Here is a 20,640-nt window from a genome sequence, read left to right on the forward strand (position 1 = left end):
TGTGTGAACAAAAGGTTTCTGGAAAGGAATTTAAAAAGGCTTTACTCCAGTGAGCAGTTTGCAAACCAGGGAGCTACAGCTTTCAGTGTAAACTGAAGGTACATTCTAGAGAATCTAAGGAGTGTTTGTATTTTATAAAGTTTCTGTCCGTGTTCTCACTCAAGTCCACTTATGCAAATGAAGGAGTCAAACTTGCTTAGTTCTGATTGGTTGATGTTTGCTGAGCTCTGATTGGTCACACCGTATTGATTGGTTCAGGCGGGGTAAACAGGAACAGGCAGCTGTGAAAGTCCCAAAGTTAAGCAGAGGTGTGGGTTTTCCAGGAATTCAAAGTACCTGTGTGACTGCTAGTCAGCAAATGGCCACTTGGTTCTAGTTTGAACTCGGGCCCAGTTAGCTGCTCAGGATTCATCTTGAGGGACTGGCTGTTCCGGAGTTCACAGTGTCTTTGACAGTGCTTTTTTTAATGCTGTCATTTTATGAAAACACGGTCATGTTATATGCACTGTTTGATTTTTTGTTTGTTCCGGCTTTGTTTGGAAAACTTTCTTGAATATTCAGCACTCTTGGCTGTTCCTGTGTGGGAGTGATGTACTGAAAGCTGATTGGAAGGACTATCGGGTGGGGCCTGTAGAGTGGGGGATTTGCTGTAGGGTGACCAGGTGGACGGTCAGAGGCTTCACTGAGCACCCACCAGTGTCTGGGTCTGGAGGCTTGTCCCTGGGGCCCCTCAGTTTTACCAGAGGAGATCTTCAGATCTGCAGGGTGTGTGGGAGGTTGGCACTGGAGGAGGGTTGAAGCCAGTGTGGTTGATTTAGTACTTCCATGCTCACTTAACCCTCTGTGTTATTCCTTTGTGGGGTTTTTTTTTTGGATGGAGTCTCACTCCATGGCTTACGCTGGTGTGCAGCGGTACAATCTTGGCTCACTGCGACCTCCATCTCCCAGATTCAACTGATTCTCATGCCTCAGCCTCCTGAGTAGCTGGGATTACAGGCACACACCACCACGCTCGGCTCATTTTTGTGTTTTCAATAGAGACAGGGTTTCACCATGTTGACCAGGCTGATCTTGAACACCTGACCTTAGGCGATCTGTCCGCCTCGCCCTCCCAAAGTGCAGGGATTACAGGCATGAGCCACCACGCCCGGCCCTTTTGTGTTATTTCTATGCTGTCTGCCCTCACTGTGTTATAGTCTGATTTGGTGTTGGGGTGGGGGCCTGGAGACACCGGAGGACGCAGGTGATCTCATATAGACCTCCAGGGAGGCCTCTTTTTCCACCCATACCTCATCCTCACTGCCCTGTGGGCTCACAGCATGCACTTGGTGTATTGTTGTCATTATGTGGAGGTAGCAGCTGTTCCTCCATCTGGTTTCTGTATTTTAAGAGGTATTGAATTTTCTTCTTACACTGTGATTGTTACGTAACAGCTATGATGAAAAATTAAGAATAATAAGAGTGATTTGGTGTGGCTGATGCACCACGTAGACCTGGAAATCCCACATATATGTGTTTGTTACCTATATTTTTGTTGTTGTGTTTTTACTTAACAGTCTGTTAATTGTTTTAGCTTACCCTTAGGATAAGTCTAAATTCCCAGACATGACTCGCTGGGCGCTAAGAGTAGGAATCGTTTGGGACCAATGGTCCAGCAGCAAATTGGATTCAATTTGCAGGAACAGTTTCTGCAAAGCTTCTGAGAGGAGAGGAGAGGAGAGGAGCAGGTGTCCGGGAGAGATGGCTGTTCAGCACTTTGCAAAGTGCTCCAAGTCAGACGGGCAGCATGCTTGCTCCTGCCTTCCAAGAGCTGACCACGTGGTGGGGAAGCAAAGGCAGGAAAGAGCTGTGCCTTTGCACATTTGCTTCTTCATTCATTCATTCATTCATTTGTTCGTTCATTCATTCATCACTCACCACACGAGATTGAGCAGTTCCTGTTTGCCAGACACAGTGAATATGCACTCAGTTTCTGGCCCAAATCGCTGGCAGGACAAGGGGGCAAGACTGTGAAGAAAGAACCTGGGTGGGGGATGAACAACCTGGGCCTTTGTTGTACTGTTAAAACTCTATACAATGTGATTTAGCAACGTGCTTTTTTCATGCATTATGGGTTTTGCGATTTCCTGGTGATGGACATTTAGATAGTTTCCAGTTTTCCACTACAGACATGAGTACAATGAGTATTCTTCTTTATGTCTCCTCTTACATAGTTGGGGAACTTACCTAGGGGGTGGAAGTGGAATCTTGGTTGTAGGATTTCAGCATCTTTAACTTTACTAGATATGGTCAAAATATTCTCCTGTGTGATTGTACCAATTTACACACCTTTCCTCAGTTTTATCAAAATGCAGTGTCTCACTTTGCCAACACTTGCTGTTGTCAGACATTTAAAGTATTTGCCAATCTAATGGGTGTGAAATGCTCCCTTATTTTTTTCAGTGAAGCTCTATGATTGCTGGTGACATTGGGCTTCTTGTGACTAAGTTTTGAATTCAGACTGTACCACTGTCTTTATGAACTTGGGGGATGGTTACGTCTCTGAGCCCCAGTCTTCTGGTGAAACATAAATACCTACGTCGAGTTACTATGAGAAGGAAGGACCACGCGCATGGCTCCTGGCTGTCAGTGTCTCAGTCTGAAGTCATTCTACCAACACCGCCCAGCGGGCTGCCCCTCCCTGCTGAGGAGACCCCCCCCGGCCCAAGGCTGTAGTCTGGAGCAGCAGGAGACAAAGAGGTCCTATGAGAGCAGGGGGCACCTCTTGAGAACCCCAGCAGAAGTCCTGGGAGAGCCGCCCACCCCTGGATGCAGCGCCTACCCGAGTACCTGTCCCACAGTAGCTGGCAATGCAGCAGCAAGCACCACTGCGCCTCTGTGGCATCCTGCTGGCCTGTCAGCTCCTCGCGCACCTCTCCCCTTGTACCTGGCTCCCCAAGGTGGAGCCAGAGTGGGCCTTTTAAAACAGAAGTCAGGGCTGGGCACGGTGGCTCGCGCCTGTAATCCCAACACTTTGGGAGGCTGAGACTGGTGGATCACTTGAGGTCAGGAGTTTGAGACCAGCCTGGCCAACATGGCAAACCCTGTCTCTACTAAAAGTACAAAAATTAGTTGGGTGTGATGACGCACATCTGTAATTCCAGCTACTCAGGAGGCTAAGGCCGGAGGATCGCTTGAACCAGAGAGGTGGAGGCTGCAGTGAGCCAAGATTGCGCCACTGCACTCCAGCCTGGGGCCACAGAGCAAGACTCCATCTCAAAATGTGTGTATATATATCCCCTATGACTAACTACTCCTTCCCTTATCTTTGGCTCTGATTGGAAGAAACCTGATTATTGGCTCAGCCTCCTTATATCTCAGTGCCTGGAAAACAGGCTGTGGTCTGTAGACACAATTTTTGGCTTTTAGAAAGAAAAGGCCTGCTGGTTTATAATCAGTTTGGAGGATGCATGTCCTGACATTCCACTGTCAGAAACATAGACTAAAAGAAGAAATTCTAACTGGTGGGGTAACAGCCAAATTTTAAACAAAACGGTTGGATTTTAAAGCATTGTTGGAAAATGGAAACTTACTACAGAGATTCTGAGCCTTTGGAAATATAACTTAAAAATTAAACCCATAATATATATCTATTTCAAAGTTACACTGTAGCTTTTCAGAAAATACATAAAACTGCATAGCCAGGAAATTTCACTTTTGCTACCATAGTTCATAACTAAAATATTTGTATACTTTACCAAATTACCTTGTCAGTGACTCTTTGAGGGCATTTTGTGAAAGTAGCAGATTACTGTCTTCTTTCCTGGGTGAACCTGTGATTTGCCAGATCTTCCAACCTACTTGACAGCATTTTAAAAATAACAGGGAAGCAAGCTCTGTTCAGTCTGCATCCAAATGCCCCATTCCCTGGGCACTCACGGGCTGCCTATCCCCAGCAGAGCGAGCTGTGGGAGGCACGGACAGCCCCAGAGCCCCCAGACATGCACAGCTACTCTCAGAAACTCCCCAAACATGCACAGCTACTCTCCTGAAGTCCCACAGTCAGAGACAGGTGTGTGCAGTGAGGCAGGCCTATATGCCATTGTCGAGTAAGTGGATCTTTCTGATGGAGACAACGGCAGAATTTTCCAGGCAGCCTTCGTCTGGAAGTGAAGAGCAGCGTCTTCACACATATTCAGCCTCCTTAATTTCAGGAGCCAGGTAGTGGCTTGGAGCCCAAACAGAAAAAGTCTGCTTTTCCAGAGTCACATTTAAGCTGTTCATGCTTCAGCTCTGATGATTCTGACTTATTTTTTGGCTAACTTTTAATGCTCAATTATGGTACAAGTTAGTACTTTATAAACTCAGTCTCATCATAGCATGTAACTTCGGTGGCACAACAAGTCTCTGTAGGGCTAAGCTGGCTGTCAACTCGCTTTTTTCAAGGATGTACACGGTGGGCGCTGGAGACCAGGGCTGGAGGGTGGCCACCTGTGAGAGCTACCCGTGTGTCTTGGGCCTGGTCTTCTTCTCTGCTCACTAATGACAGCTTTTCCAGCCCCTCGCAGGCTCTGGCCCACCACCTTGCTTGCTGTGATTTTTTTTTTTCCTCCCTCACACATTATAAGCTGAGGCAGAAACTGAATCCTTTCCTTTTTCCTTTTCTTTTGTTTTTTGAAATGTAGTTTCGCTCTTGTTGCCCAGGCTGTAGTGCAATGGCATGATCTTGGCTCATCACAACCTCTGCCTCCTGGGTTCAAGCAATTCTCCTGCCTCAGCCTCCCAAGTAGCTGGGATTATAGACATGTGCCACCACGCCTGGCTAATTTTGTATTTTTAGTAGAGACGGGGTTTCTCCATGTTGGTCAGGCTGGTCTCGAACTCCTGTGCTCAGGTGATCCGCCCGCCTCAGCCTCCCAAAGTACTGGGATTACAGGCGTGAGCCACCGCTCCCAGCCTCCTTTTTTTTAAAAAATAGAGTAGGGGTCTCACTCTGTCACCCAGGCTGGAGTGCAGTGGCACATAGTTCGCTGCAGCCTCCAACTCCTGGCCTCACGTGATCCTCCTGCCTTGGCCTCCCAAAGCGCTGGGATTACAGATTTTCCTTTCCTTTATGAAGACCTTTTTCCTCCTAAGGTAGTGTTGCCAGCAAGAGTGTGAATGAAAACCCCAACTAATTCCTTTTTTTTTTTTTTTTTTTTTTGAGACGGAGTCTTGCTCTGTCGCCCAGGCTGGAGTGCAGTGGCCGGATCTCAGCTCACTGCAAGCTCCGCCTCCCGGGTTCACGCCATTCTCCTGCCTCAGCCTCCCGAGTAGCTGGGACTACAGGCGCCTGCCACCTCGCCTGGCTAGTTTTTTGTATTTTTTAGTTAGAGACGGGGTTTCACCGTGTTAGCCAGGATGGTCTTGATCTCCTGACCTCGTGATCCGCCTGTCTCGGCCTCCCAAAGTGCTGGGATTACAGGCTTGAGCCACCGCGCCCGGCCTAATTCCTCTCTTAATTCTGTTGCTAGAGCTCCAGCAGACAGGGCTTTGTCTTACCCGTATCTTATCACTCTTCCTGTCAGAAAAAACACTGGAAGTTCACAATGAAGCTTGCAGATGAACTTGGCAAGCGCTTTTATGACCCTGGACCTGAATCTACCTTGGAAGGCAGAGAAAGCCCCACTTCTTCCTGGGTCAGTGTAGCCCTGGCCAGCATGAGCCCTGCCCAGGAGGAGTGCCAGTGGCCGGCTCTGGGTCCCAGCATCCCTCTGGCTTACACTACACCCTGTCAAGGTCAAGTGATCTTCTTTCTCCAGTTTCTCTGTGTGCAATCTTTTCTGTTCACCAGGCAGTTTGTTGAGCTTCCTTTTGAGTCCTACGCCAGCCCCAGCCCTGCCCTCCATCTGACCACCTTCAGCTCATTCTTTTAAAGTGGGCATCTCTCTGACTTAGTGTTGGGCTGCCTTTTGTGTTGGGAAAACATGGGCCTCTACCTAGTCATGATGCCAAGCCCTCTTGACTGATGGTTCCCAGAATTTTCCTAGAATTGCATCTTCTGTGGGACCACCAGGGTCCTTCCCATGGAGTATCCCATTCCTGTGCTCTCTGCTGAAGGCTTCCTGGCTATGCTTCTTTCCCCAAGCGTTCAGAATGCTGGGGCTGGTCTCTGTCCCTTGGAGTCGTGCTCATGGCCTGGCGCATGATGACTCCCCCTGTGGATTTTACGTACTTATTTTCCTGGTGACTTGTACAAACCAAATTTTAGTGTACCAGTTGTCCTTAAAAACAGCAATGTCCTCGTTGGTACAGGTTTTGGAAGGAGACAGAAGATCTTTCCTCATGAAGCTCTTGTGCAATCTCATATTGGGTTGGCTCACAGACCCCTTGGATTCGGGATACTGTTGAACAGCCCCACGGTGCTGTTAGAGCAAAGCGCTTCCTGCTGAAGCAGACGTGTGCCTGCCAGGTTGGAGGCAGGGGGCCAGGAAGCCCACTGCAGTGCTGGTTTCCTACGCCCAGAACAGCATGCTGTGTGCACACGCAAGTTCATGCCGACACACACGTGTGCTGGTCAGTGCCCAGCAATGCTGTACAAAACACGAGGACTGAACAGGATGTATACTGTTAAAGTTTGATTCTCCCTTCCATTACAGAAGCTTTTTTTTTTTTTTAATTTGAGACAGTGTTTCACTCTTGTTGCCCAGGCTAGAGTGCAATGGCGTGATCTCAGCTCACTGCAGCCTCCGCCTCTCGGGTTCAAGCGATTCTCCTGCCTCAGCCTCCCAAGTAGCTGGGATTACAGGCATGCATCACCATGCCTGGCTAATTTTGTATTTTTATTAGTGACGGGGTTTCACCATATTGGTCAGTCTGGTCTCAAACTCTTGACCTCAGGTGATTCACCTGCCTCAGCCTCCCAAAGTGCTGGGTTGGTGAGGTGTGAGCCACCATGCCCGGCCACCATTACAGAAGCATTTTAAAGTGCTTTTGAATGTTATGTTCTTTTGTATGTTATATTCATTTTAAAGTGTCTTTGTGTGCTACTTTTTTAAGTTGGAGTATGTTTTTCTCACAGGGAGATTTGACCTAGTAATAATAGCCATAGCTAAGAGTTTAGCACACTTTAAGAACAAAAGCATTTAAACATTAAACATTAATAAAAGTAATTTTGTAGTCAAATATTAACCCAAACAATTATTTACTTTAGAGCCTTATATACTTTTGTTTTTATTTTTTTGAGACGGAGTCTTGCTCTGTCGCCCGGGCTAGAGTGCAGTGGCTGGATCTCAGCTCACTGCAAGCTCCGCCTCCCGGGTTTATGCCATTCTCCCGCCTCAGCCTCCCGAGTAGCTGGGACTACAGGTGCCCGCCACCTCGCCCGGCTAGTTTTTTGTATTTTTTAGTAGAGACGGGGTTTCACCGTGTTAGCCAGGGTGGTCTCGATCTCCTGACCTCGTGATCCGCCCGTCTCGGCCTCCCAAAGTGCTGGGATTACAGGCTTGAGCCACCACGCCCGGCGATATAAAATTATTTAAAAAGACATTCCTGACCAGGCGTAGTGGCTCATGGCTATAATCCCAGCATTTTGGGAGGCTGAGATGGACAGATCGCTTGAGCCCAGGAGTTCGAGACCAGCTTGGGCAACATGGTGAAACCCTGTCTCTACCAAAAAGACAAAAATTAGGCCAGGTGCAGTGGCTTATGCATGTAATCCCAGCACTTTGGGAGACCAAGGTGGCTGGATCACTTGAAGTCAGGAGATCAAGACCAGCCTGGCCAACATGGTGAAACCCCATCTCTACTAAAAATACAAAAGTTAGCCGGGCGTGGAGGCGGGCGCCTGTATACCCCAGCTACTTGAGAGGCTGAGGCGGGAGGACTGCTTGAGCCCGGGAAGTGGAAGTTGCATTGAGCCAAGATCATGCCACTGCACTCCAGGCTGGGCAACAGAGCAAGACTCTGTCTTTTAAAAAGAAGAAAAAAATAAAAAAAAGAAAGACAAAAATTAGTTGTATGTGGTGGCGCAACTGTAGTAGTCCCAGCTACTCAGGAGGCTGAGGTAGGAGGATCGCTTGGACCTAGGAGGCAGGGTTTGCAGTGACCAGAGATTGGGCCACTGCACTCCAGCCCGACCTCTGAGCGACAGAGCAGAGCAAGACCCCTCTCAAAAATAATGATAATAAACTTTTAAAAATATATTTATTTAGGTTCTCAAAATTCACTGTCACACCAGCAATCAATAATGGAACAATCTCATTTTTTGAAGAAATATTATTTCTAAGCATTTTGTTAAATCTTTGTTAATAATTGTCATCTTACCTATTTGAAAATTTAACTTTTTGGAAAACTTTATGATCTTAACAACAATTGAGTTTATTTGGACAAAAGCTGAGGAGACCAAACCACTCAGAATTTAAGATAAAATAGGCCGGGTGCAGTGGCTCGTGCCTATAATCCCGACACTTTGGGAGGCCGAGGTGGGGAGGTTTGCTTGAGGCCAGGAGTTTGAGACCAGCCTGGGCAATATAGTGGGACCCTGTCTCTAAAAATGAAAAAGAAATTAAAGAATAAAGTTAGCCAGGAGTGATTGCCTGCACCTGTAATCCTAGCTAGTTGGGAGGCTAAAGCAGGAAGTTTGAGCCCAGGAGTTAGAGGCTGGAGTGAGCTTTGATTGCACCACTGGACTTCAGCCTGGGTGGCAGAGCAAGACCCTGTCTCTAAAAAATAAATTATAAATTTTAAAAAAATAGCCAGGCACCATGGCTCACACCTTTAATCCCTGCAGTTTGGGAGGCTGAGGCAGGCAGACGACTTGAGCTCAGGAGTTCCAGACCATCCTGAGCAACATGGTGAAACCCCATCTCTACTTAAAAATACAGAAAATTAGCTGGGTGTGGTGGTGTGCACCTGTAGTCCCAACTACTCTGGAGGCTGAAGTGGGAGAATCACCTGAGCCTGCGAAGTCAAGGCTGCAGTGAGTCGTTTTTCACACCACTACACTCCAGCCTGTGCAACAAGAGTGAGACCCTCTCTCAAAAAAAAAAAAAGTTAATTAATTAATGTTTTAGAAGATGGGCATTTGTCCAGATTATACATAGCAGAGAGCAAAGTAGAGCCAGTTATCCATTATCTCCTGTTGTGTAACCAATATCCCAGACCATCCCAGAATTTTTAGTGACTTAAAAATAATGACTTTTTACATTTGTTATTATTTTATTATTACTATTTTTTGAGACAGAGTCTCACTCTGTCGCCCTGGCTGGAGTGCAGTGGCACAATCTCAGCTCACTGCAACCTCCGTCTGCCAGGTTCAAGCAATTCTTCTGCTTTAGCCTCCTGAGTAACTGGGACTACAGGTGTGTGCCAGCAAAATAATGGCTTATTATTTCTTATGGCTCTGTGAGTTGGCTGTGCTCAGCTGGGCAGTTCTTCTGCTCCATGTGGTATCTGCTGGGGTTCCATGTAGCTCATTCCACTGGGAACTTAGCTGGGGCTGAATACCCAAGAGGGCTTCACTCATGGGTTGGAACTGCAACACAGTTAACTGGATCTGTCTCCAGCCACGGTGGGATCTGAGGAGTGAAAATGGAAGCAGCCAGGTTTCTTAAGGGTGAGGCTCAGAACTTGCACAGCAGCACTCCTGCTTCATTCCATTGATAGAGCAAATCACAGGCCAGCCAATATTCAAGGGGAGGGGAAGTAGATTCCGCTTCGTACTGGGAGCTGCAGCCTGTACATACAGGGATGGGAGAAATTATTAGTGCCCATTTTTTGGTAGCACTGTTACACATGAATAGAAATATAGGATCCAGGACCCCTGAAACCATGCCTTGTGTGTGCGTGTGTGTGTGTGTGTGTGTGTGTGTGTGTGTAAACTAATAGGGAATTTTTGGTTAGGTTTCTGTGGATTGTGCTCGCCTCTGTTCACCTATCTCAACTGTGACAAAAATTAAGTCTTGTGTTAGCAAACATCCCTCAAAATCCTGGAATTTTACAGATAAAAGGAACTTTCGGATTAACTTGTATATTCATATCTTGCCATTTTATTGGACACAACTGATCCGGAGAATTTTTGTGATCTGTCCACAATTATGTAGCTAGATAGTATAGGCAGTTTTGTTGTAATGGAATCTGATATATGTGTAAGCATCTTATTGTCATGCTCTCTTTAACAAAAAGAAATTATTGTTCTTTCATCGTAAAATTAAGTCATACTTCCAATTTTTCATGTTCTAATCAAGCCCTTGTTCATAGGCATAACTGATTTGTGTACATAGTTACTAAGAGACATAATTTTTTTTTTTTTTTTTTTTTTTTTTTTGGACAGAGTCTCGCTGTGTCACCCAGGCTGGAGTGCAGTGGCGCGATCTCGGCACACTGCAAGCTCCGCCTCCCGGGTTCACGCCATTCTCCCTCCTCAGCCTCCGAGTAGCTGGGACTACAGGCGCCCGCCACCACGCCCGGCTAGTTTTTTGTATTTTAATAGAGACGGGGTTTCACCATGTTAGCCAGGATGGTCTTGATCTCCTGACCTCGTGATCCACCCGCCTCGGCCTCCCAAAGTGCTGGGGATTACAGGCTTGAGCCACCGCGCCCGGCCGAGACATAACATTTTATATAATCAACATTTTTTCATGTTGTTTACACTATTGAAAGTTGCCTATTTTGTTTTTGCCTATTTTTGCTACATACTCAGCATCTAGAACAGTGGTAGAGATTTGTTAGAGTTTTACTTATAGAAAGTATTATTTCTGGCTGTGGTAAGTGTATTCTGAGAACTATATTAATTATAATTATTGTTTAGTAGTGGCCACGTGGCCTCTAACTCCCATCCCACACTTTACTATTTCAGGGGCTGATGTATTATAGCTAAATCTGACAGACATGATTATGGAAATCATTTTTTAAAAACTGAATTATTTTAGCCTGAGGATAAATTTCAAGAAGTAAAATTGTTAAATCAGGATACAAAAAATTTAATAACTTTTGATAATAAATATTCACCCCTGAATATTTTTGGTTTATACATGACCAAGAATAGTTTTACCAGCCCATTTATCTTTATTATTACTTTATTATTTTTGAGACAGAGTCTTGCTCTGTCACCCAGGCTGGAGTACAGTGGCACAATCTCGGCTCAATTGCAACCTCCGCCTCCCGGGTTCAAGTGATTCTCCTGCCTCAGCCTCCCAAGTAGCTGGGACTACAGGCGCATGTTACCACTCCCAGCTAATTTTTTTGTATTTTTAGTAGAGATGGGGTTTCACTGTGTTAGCCATGATGATCTCTATCTCGTAACTTTGTGATCTGCCCGCCTCGGCCTCCCTGTTGGGATTATAGGCATGAGCCACCACACCCAGCCTATCTTTATCATTATTGACCTTATTTTGGTGCTAACAATAGTTATAAAATGCTCTTTATTTTATCAGTGTTTCTTTTTTTGTTTTGTTTTGTTTTTGATGGAGACTTGCTCTGTTGCCCACACTGTAGTGCAGTGGCATGATCTTGACTTACTGCAACCTCTGCCTCCCAGGATCAAGTCATTCTCCTGCCCCAGCCTCCCTAGAAGCTAGACTATATAGGTGTGTGCCGCCACGCCTGGCTAATTTTTTTTTTTTTTTTTTTTTGTATTTTTAGTAGAGATGAGGTTTCGCCACATTGTCCAGGCTGGTCTCGTGATCATTGGCAAGGCCAAGGATTTTTCATGTTCATTTTATTTTAGGACAAATTTAAGGCCAGGCGCCCTGGCTCATGTCTATAATACTAGCATTTTAGGAGGCTGAGGTGGGAGGATGGCTTGCCCTACAGAGTTTGAGACCAGCCTGGTTACAGTGAGAGCCCATCTCTACAAAAATAAAATTTTTTAAAAAAATTAGCCAAGCATACTGGCTCCTGACTACAGGGGGCTGAGATGGGAGGATGCTTAAGCCCAGCAGTGCCAAGATGCAATGAGCCCTGATCGAGCCACTGTACTTCAGCCTGGGTGACAGAGCAAAAGTCAAAAAAAAAAAAAGGTGCTCACTTGCACAGCACAGATAGGAAAATCGGAACGATACAGAGATTAGCGTGGCCCTTAAAATACACAAAACAAAAACAAAACATTATGCCAAATTTCTTCTTCATTCCTTTCAAAAAGACATATGTTTATACCTGTATGTGCCCAGCCGCTGTCCTCTGGGCGCGTGTCTGGTGTACCAAGGTTCGGGGGCCCGCAGCGCGCCAGCAGTCGGAGGCCGGCACTGCGTGGGCTGGAGCCTCGGCTGCATCCCTGCAAGGTGGCGACTCGTTTTCCTCAAGCGCACAGACATTTAAACTCCAAAGGCCGCTTCTTCCGTTTGTCCTCCACCTGTTCTCCAGTCACAATTGGCTCGCACACGGCACGTGCTGCGCCGGCCCAAGGTCGCCGGGGCCCCCGACTCACGTGGACGAGGTCGTGGACACCGTCACGGGGCCCCTGCTCCACGTGCGCAAGGTCGCCAGGGTCCCTGCCCTGCGTGGACAAGGTCGCCAGGGCCCCCACCCCGCGTGCACAGTGTTGCTGCGGTCCTCGCCCCCCCGTGCACAAGCTCATGGGCCTCTACCCCACCAGCCCAGGGTTGTCGAACCGGCCCCGCCTCGCCCGCATGGACAAGGTCATGGGCCCGGGAGCACCGCGCTCGGGGGAAGGGCTCGCAGCGGGGCCGGTAGAGGAGCCCTGGGCCCGGAGGCATCTCATTCTTCCAGTCGCCTGTCCGTGGGGTGGAGTTGGAACACCCTTTGGAAATTCCAGCCTCTCGGCTCCTATGTTCTTGTCAAAAAATCTAGGCCTTTGGGTCAGAGATTCTTTTGAAGACCAGCCCGCTGGCAATCCTCCAAGGAAGCACAGGATCCCGCCAGACAGTGCAGTCTCCTCTGCCAGCCAACTGGCCCCTCTCTTCCTCTTCTCCCCTCAGTCCTCTTTTTTGCTTAATTAAGTAGTTAATTAATTTATTTATTTTTGAGACGCTCTCTTGTTCTGTCTCCCAGGCTGGAGTGCAGTGTCATGATCTCAGCTCACTGCAACCTCCACCTCCCAGGTTCAAGTGATTCCTGCCTCAGCCTCCCCTGCAGCTGGAACTACAGGCACCCGCCACCATGCCCAGCTAATTTTCTTACTTTTTTACAAAGATGGGGTCTTGCCCAGGCTGGTCTTCAATTCCTGGCCTCAAGCGATCCTACCTTGGCCTCCCAAAGCGCCGGGATTACAGGCGTCAGCTACGACTGAAGTGGAAGTTACCTGAGGAAGCCTGAGAGACAGGCAGACACAGACAGAGGCCCACGCAGACACCATAGGGCCAGAGCGCTTGTTTCTACTTTTTCAGCCAAACCTCATAGTTGGAATGTTAAAACTTTAGGATATGGTTTTGCTAAGGCCTGAAAAATGCTTCCTTACCAGGAAGGGCTGAGTGGGGGAGGATCTCCATAGGAAATTCCTTCCCTCATACATAATAATTGTCACTGTATTTAAATTACTTGCATTCACATGGCAATGCACGTGAAATACTTCTGCTGCTTAGACATTGTGAGCCCAGCTCCTGCCTTGCTAAGAGCTGAGCGGTAGATTGAAGGAACATCTTCCAGTTCCCACCCGTCCTCATAAGCCGTGTGCCTACTAGAGGGGGACCAAGCCCGGAGAGCAGAGGGTGTGTCAGGAGCCCATGCTGGGCTGCCTGGCAGCTGGTCAGCAGCTGGAGAGCTGGGTGAGGGCAGCTTCCCTGAGGAACAGGAGAGAAGACCATTAAATGGTGATGTACCTGCAACAGAGGCCTGGATCATCCCATGGGGAGCGTTGGAGCTGGGGTGTGGTCCTTGCAATTCAGAGGACCAGCCTCAAGATAATGGCAGGGCCTGAGGTGTCCCACACCTCAACCACCTTGCCATTTTGTTAAAGTGCCTCTTTTGCAGTCCTTTCTATATCAGATAGCATATGGGCAAATCTCACATTTTCCAGGCCTCATAGTGGTTAGGTCCAGTTTGAAGTGAACCCTCTGTCAGGTCCAGGGCCACCACCCCAAGCTGAGAATAGCCCACTGCAGTGCATGTCACTGCTTTCCAGAAGCGGGGAGGCTGCCAGGCCCCTCGGCGCGCCCTTTGTGCCATAGTATTTAGCCCTACTAGCTTCTATTCTGCAGCAAGTCTGACAAAATAATTTTTCATTGAATATTTATGAATCTGCAAGAATAGCCCACAGGGTAGCAGATAAAGGCTCCAGGTAAGAGCCCGTCAGACTCTTATTTTCTAACCGTTGTGGCTCCCCAGACTGTGAGGCGTAAAGTTTATGCCATGTTAGGTTTTGCTGAATTTGATATGGAGTGTGAATAATCGTAGCAGTTCTGCCTTCAAAGTATCCAGAATCTTCTATCAGCACAGGCGCAGTGGCTCATACCTATAATCTCAGCACCTTGGGAAGCTGAGGCAGGCGGATCACCTGAGGTCAGGAGTTTGAGACCAGCCTGGCCAACATGGCGAAAACCCATCTCTACTAAAAATACAAAAATTAGCCAGGTATGGTGGTGCATGCATGTAATCCCAGGGACGCTGAGGCAGGAGAATTGCTTGAACCTGGGAGATGAAATTTCAGTGAGCCAATATTTCATCAGTGAGCCACTGCACTCCAGCCTGGGGGACAGAATGAGACTCTGTCTCAAAAAAAAAAAAAAAAAAAAAAAAAGGAAGAAGGAAAGAAAACAGAATCTTCTACTACTCTAATGTAAGTAGAAAAAAAATGCTTCTGGACTGGGTGTGAGATGTGAATGAAATCTCAAAGTCAAGATGCTTCCAAGGTTGGGAGCCCTGAGAGAACAGGTGAGTTAGAGGCAGGAGATTGGGTTTTGCGCATGCTGAGTCATCTTACTCTTGCAGCAGGTGGCATGGAGTGGTCACTGATGAAGCAAGTGTTGAACACCGCAGGTATCTTGTGCCAAATCTGGTGCTCATATGATGGCTTCAACTCCAGCATTGATATCTGTCTAGAAGAGAAGGCTTAACTTATGGGCGTGGTAACCAAGTTCAAAGGATTAGCATCCTTTTTCTGTGAGACATTAAGCAATCCTAAATTGAGCTTTCTTGAGTGTTTCAGGAGAAAAATTTAATGTGTGTAGGATTTTCTTGTTGCACGTGGCTAGGTGACACAAAGTCATCAAAGTCTTGTTAGCCTACCACATTACTCTGTAAATAATTAGTAAGTGCATGACACACACATTCAAGGAGCATTAAGATTTTGTGAACTTCTGTCCTGAAGAATGGCACGTGTGCAAACTAGATAATGGAGTACAACTTGGAAGTTGCTGCTGTTGTTAATGTTGATTTGAAATTCCCTTTAGTCTGTGCTTGGTGCATCTCTGCTGTGTACCTTATCTCCATCTTCCACACACCAGGGCAGCCTGCCCAGTGGAACAGGCAGTATCTTCTCTCCCCCTGCTTGTAGCTCTTTCTTCCTTTCATCTATCCTATGTCACAGTCTAATTCAGTCACTCATTCATTGAACAAATATCTGCTGCTCTCTTTCTACGCGCTAGACACTGGGACACATACCTGAACTGTCCTCGCCTTCAGTTGGCTTGCAGCTTCACTCGTGCTTTGGGGCAGGGCTGCTCAGCCTTTCCACATGTTGGCATGCATATACGTGGATAATGTTTACACAGCAGCCTGAGGTAAGACGTGGATAATGTTTACACAGCAGCCTGAGGTAAGCTGGAAGAGACTGGAGGTGTCTATTGAGGCTTGGTGAAAAGAACTCATTACGTTTCTTTCTATAATTATTGTAAGAATACATAGTAAAACATTAGAGCCATTAAATATCAAACATGCATAAAACCTACAATTGCAGTTTTTATGTTTTCTCCCAGAAACACATAAGATACCTTTGTGAACTGTAACAGCTAACCTTTAAATGATGCTGATGCCAAAACATGACATCTCCTTTTATCCCTAGAGCAACCTGTTAGCCTTATTTCCCAGATGAGGAAAAGGGCACTCAAAGTAGGGAAATGATTTGCTGAAGGCTACACAGCTGCTAAGCAGCAGAGAGGAGGGGTGAACCCAGGGGTGTGGGTATAGCCACCTACGATTCTAGATAAGGACCCTTAAATGATGATTTTTGTACATTCTTCTTTTAAAAAATACTCTTTTTTTGTTTTTCTTTTTTGAGACACATTCTTACTTTGTTGCCCAGCCTGCCCTACTTCCTGGGCTCAAGCAATCCTCCTGCCTTAATCTCTTGAGTAGCTGGGATTACAGGCATGCGCCACCAACACCCAGCTATGTTTTTTTTTTAGAGACGGGATCTCACTGTGTTGCCCTATCTGGCCTCAAACTCCTGGGCTCAAGCAGTCTTCCCGCCTCAGTCTCCCAAAGTGCTGGGATTATACGCGTGAACCACCACATCCAGCTTGGTCTCCATATATTCTTAAGAAAGGAAGGTGAGTGGCCAAGCTCCTCGGCCAGGCTTCAGCTGCATCTCTCTGACACGCTTCTCCCATGTCCTGGCTCCGACCTCTTGCCATTCCCCAGACTGTGCGCTTGCCTTCACTCTGTGACTCTGCATGTACTTTGTGCCTAGAGGTCATGTATTTCTGATGGATTCAGAAGTGGATTCCCATTTCTTCAATGTTTAAAACATAGCTGTATGTGTATGTACAGTAGCATCTTCTGAGAGTTGATGTGTAGATAGGAACCACTTACTTGCTAAAGAAGGGTTGATGGGCAGGTAACAAGGACGAGCCTCAACTGGCGTGGGGTATTTATAAACAAGCTGGTCAGGAGTGCGGTTCACTTTTAGGACTTGAAACTCCCGTTGAACACGAGTCTTCACTTGTGGTCTCCTTGCTGATTTTTCTGAGTTCCTAGATTTGATGCACAATAGACACACACGTCTTGAGTAGTGGGTGCTCCACAAACAGGGAGAGAGCTTGAGAACATCCACATTGACCTAGTCTGTCCTGGAGCTGCCCTTTCTTGGCAGTCGGCAGGTACTGGGTTAATGAGCGCAGGCTGGTGATTCACCCCGCAGGAGACAGAGCGTTGGTCACGTTTCAGATGAAGCAATTGAACGGTTAGTGCTGATGGGAAGGTTTGCGGTTAGAGTCAGCCCCAGTTGGCACATGTTTTTTAATGGGTGCCGAAAGCTCCAGGGTGATCCCACAAAGATGTGGTCTTATCATGTCTTCCTCCAAGCTGTTGAGTCTTTACAGACGTGATCTCATCGCATAGCACAGCTGTGAAGTAGGCGGTGGGAGTCTTATCTCCCATCCCAGGTGAGGCCAGGAAGTGCTTCCCTTCTGACCACTGCTGCCTTCTCTCTGCAGCTCTTCCAGGTTGTAAACACTTGCCCTTTCTGGTAGTCCAGGCACCGCTTTCACAAACAGGGCTGTTCTTATTCCCATGTTCCAATCTGTCACTTCATGTCCCTCAACTGCAACGTGGCCTGCCCATGTGGCGGCACCTCCCCAGGCCTTCCACCTCGTGCTCCTCTGCAGCCCTTCCCTGTCCCTGCCATCTTGCCATCCCACGCCTGCATCACTAAGAACCCAGGCAGTTTACAGCCCGTGTTTTCTGTCCTGCCAACCTGCTGGCGTATGGCCAGGACTGGAAAGCTTGATTCCGTATTAGACCATCATATATGGATAATAAGTGCTGAATTTGTTCTAGGCGCTGTATTAAGTGGGCAGATGCAGCCATGAGTAACATGGTTTCAGGCCCTGCCAGGTTCTTCTTGTCCTAAGGGAACCACAGATGCACAGCTGAGTGTGATTCAGGTCATGGGCACCGCAGTGCCCTGTCCAGAGGTGGGGGACACTCAGTGCTGCGTCTCTCTCTGCAGAGCGCCTCTGGGACCACGGCCAGGCTTCCTGCTGCAGAGCAGCCCTGCACGGCCTCCCCCACGGGGTCTTTCTGCATCTCCACCCCTTTCTTTTTTTGTAGATGGAGTCACACTCTGTCGCCAGGCTGGAGTGCAGTGGTGTGATCTCAGCTCACTGCAACTTCCACCTCCCAGGTTTCAAGCGATTCTCCTGCCTCAGCCTCCCGAGTAGCTGGAACTACAGGCGCAAACCACCACACCCAGCTAATTTTTGTATTTTTAGTAGGGATGGGATTTCACCATGTTGGCCAGGATGGTCTCCATCTTTTGACCTCTTGATCCACCCGCCTTGGCCTCCCAAAGTGCTGGAATTACAGGTGTGAGCCACCGCGCCCGGCCATCTCCACCCCTTTCTTCTCTGCTGTCTGGGTAACTATGGACTCCTTTCCGGAGCTCCCGGTTCTGCGTTTTCAGTTTCCTCCTGCCTGGCCGCCCTCCTCGTCGACCTTCAAAGGGCTCCGCCTTCCCTTCTCCTGCCAAAGCCCTTTTTGTGGCCTTTGCGTGTTTCACCCTTGTCCCAAAGCCAGTCTCAGTGGTGTTCTTTTCTCTCTGCTTGCCCTCCCTGTTTGCCTGTAGCTCTGTGGAGCTGTCCTTGAAGGTGAAGGGGGCGCTGTCATCAGAGCCTCGCTGCCCTGCCCCACTGGGCTGCATCTCTTGTGCACCCTCCTGCCTGTTCTGTCCCCCCAACCTGAGTGCCTCCAGCTCTGCACCGACAGCCGCCCCCAGCCTGACCTGCTGATGCCGCATGTCCCAGTTTGAAAGCTTCCTTGACTCCTTGCAGACAGGAGCAAAACCCTGAGAGCCTGGCCCCCATCTGTGGGTCCATCCCCCCATCGCCACCTACCCTTGCGTGCTGCTGTCATGGGCCCATCTTTCCCCAGGCTTCTGCTCTGGCTGTCCCATCTGCCAGGAATGCCTTTTCTCTCCCAGGGCTCTCTGCCTGCCCAAAGTCTGGAACAGCTAGCCATGCCACCACCTCATCTTTCGAGTGGAAGGGGCTTTCTCCTCTGGCCCTCATCCATTTTACCTGCCCTCTCCTGTGCTGGCCACCGGTCTCTTTGTTCTTCCCACAAGCAGTGTGAGGGACTTGTCCTGGGCCAGTGTGTCTGTCTTTTCTTCTGCAAGTCACATCTCTGAGGGCCAGTCCTCTGCTGCTGTAGCCACCACGGGGCATTGTCAACAATAGGCATGTAATATATGACTCTTGCGCAGCTGCACCCTTTCCCTGGGGACAGGTTTCCTAGTCCCAAAGTTAGCTTGGAAGTGAGCCGAGGTTAAAGCCAGGTTCCCTGACTCCCACAGTTCTTCCCCTGAAACGTTTCTCGTTTTAGGTTCATCCTGACCTCACCAGTCCAACCACAAAAGTTTTCTGAGGAGAAGCAGAATTTAAGTCTCTCTCAGGCCCATCAAAATTCCCATATGTCCTTGACGTAAGGCTAAATTTAGTCCGTGGTGTGGCTTGTGCTAGGCTTTTGTCATCAGTCACCTGCAGGGCACATAGCCACCACTCATTCTGAGGGTTTCCTGCAGCGCGTCGCAGGTTCTCAGCAGCTACAGAGGCAAAGTGTCCCAGCACAGAGTGGGGACGGGAGTCCCTGGGGGCTTTGTTTTAGGATGACGTGCACTTACCTCTCCCTTACTTCCCTCCTAGGAGATGGCTGGCCGAGCTCTCAAGCAGACTGGCAGCAGGAGCATCGAGGCTGCCCTGGAGTACATTAGCAAGATGGGCTACCTGGACCCCAGGAATGAGCAGATCGTGCGGGTCATTAAGCAAACCTCCCCAGGTGAGCCCAGGCCCGCAGCGTGGGGGACAAAGATGGTTTGTGGCTTAAGGACACAAAACCATGTGCAGAGGGTCTAGCCTGGCCTGGCCAGAGCCAGTCTCCTGTCACATTGCCTCGTTCAGGTAATGGGCAAGCTGAGCCTGCCCTGTCCTGAGCCAGGCCCTGGTGGGAGCAGCCCCAAGTAGTAAACCGTGGGACGTGCCTGGCGCTTGCCCCGTCCAGCCTCGTCTGAGATGACCTTGGGCTTCCTACCTAGGGAAAGGTGTGTGCTTGTTTTATGAAAGATCAAAAAAGTCAGCAAAGTGGGCGTAAAAATGGCCTTTTCACTTTCTCTTGGGCCTGTGGAGGGATCTTTGACAAGGATGGCTTCTTCCTCAATTCTAAACACACCTTTCTCACATTGTAGCCTCCGAGAGTGGCTGCTCAATGGCAGGCAGTGTGGGCAGAGCGCTGGGCCCCCCTCAGCATCCCCTGTGAAGGGCCTGAGGCACCGCACCAAACCCCTGCTTTTTACTGGCTATGGGGGAATGTTACTTTCCCAAGACGGAGCACATGGGCCCCGTGATTGGTACCTGAGGCCCCTGGGGTGTGATAAAGGATTCATGGCCAGGCACAGTGGCTCAAGCCTGTAATCCCAGCACTGTCTGGTCTGGTTTTGTTTTGTTTTATTTTGTGTAATCCCAACTCTTTGGGAGGCTGAGGCCAGAGGCTGGAGGCAGGAGTTGGAGACCAGCCTGGGCAACAGAGGGAGACCTCATCTCTATTTAAAAAAAAATAGGTCAGGCGCGGTGGCTCAAGCCTGTAATCCGAGCACTTTGGGAGGCCGAGACGGGCGGATCACGAGGTCAGGAGATCGAGACCATCCTGGCTAACACGGTGAAACCCCGTCTCTACTAAAAAAATACAAAAAACTAGCCGAGCGAGGTGGCGGCGCCTGTAGTCCCAGCTACTTGGGAGGCTGAGGCAGGAGAATGGCGTAAACCCGGGAGGCGGAGCTTGCAGTGACATGAGATC

At 48.5% G+C, this 20,640-nt stretch overlaps 1 protein-coding gene across 3 annotated transcripts in view; it reads left to right on the forward strand.

Moving 5' to 3' along the window:
- Positions 1-20,640, forward strand: part of LATS2 (large tumor suppressor kinase 2) — a 98,172-nt gene that overhangs the window by 61,050 nt on the left and 16,482 nt on the right. For all 3 annotated transcript variants that reach the window (XM_017859147.1, XM_017859135.1, XM_017859143.1), the window contains exon 3: positions 19,494-19,626. In XM_017859147.1, coding sequence (XP_017714636.1) covers positions 19,494-19,626 — 133 coding nt within the window. The remainder of the gene's footprint in view (positions 1-19,493; positions 19,627-20,640) is intronic.

Source organism: Rhinopithecus bieti, unplaced genomic scaffold (assembly GCF_001698545.2).
Source record: "Rhinopithecus bieti isolate Rb0 unplaced genomic scaffold, ASM169854v2 scaffold_3057, whole genome shotgun sequence".
NCBI lineage: Eukaryota > Metazoa > Chordata > Mammalia > Primates > Cercopithecidae > Rhinopithecus > Rhinopithecus bieti.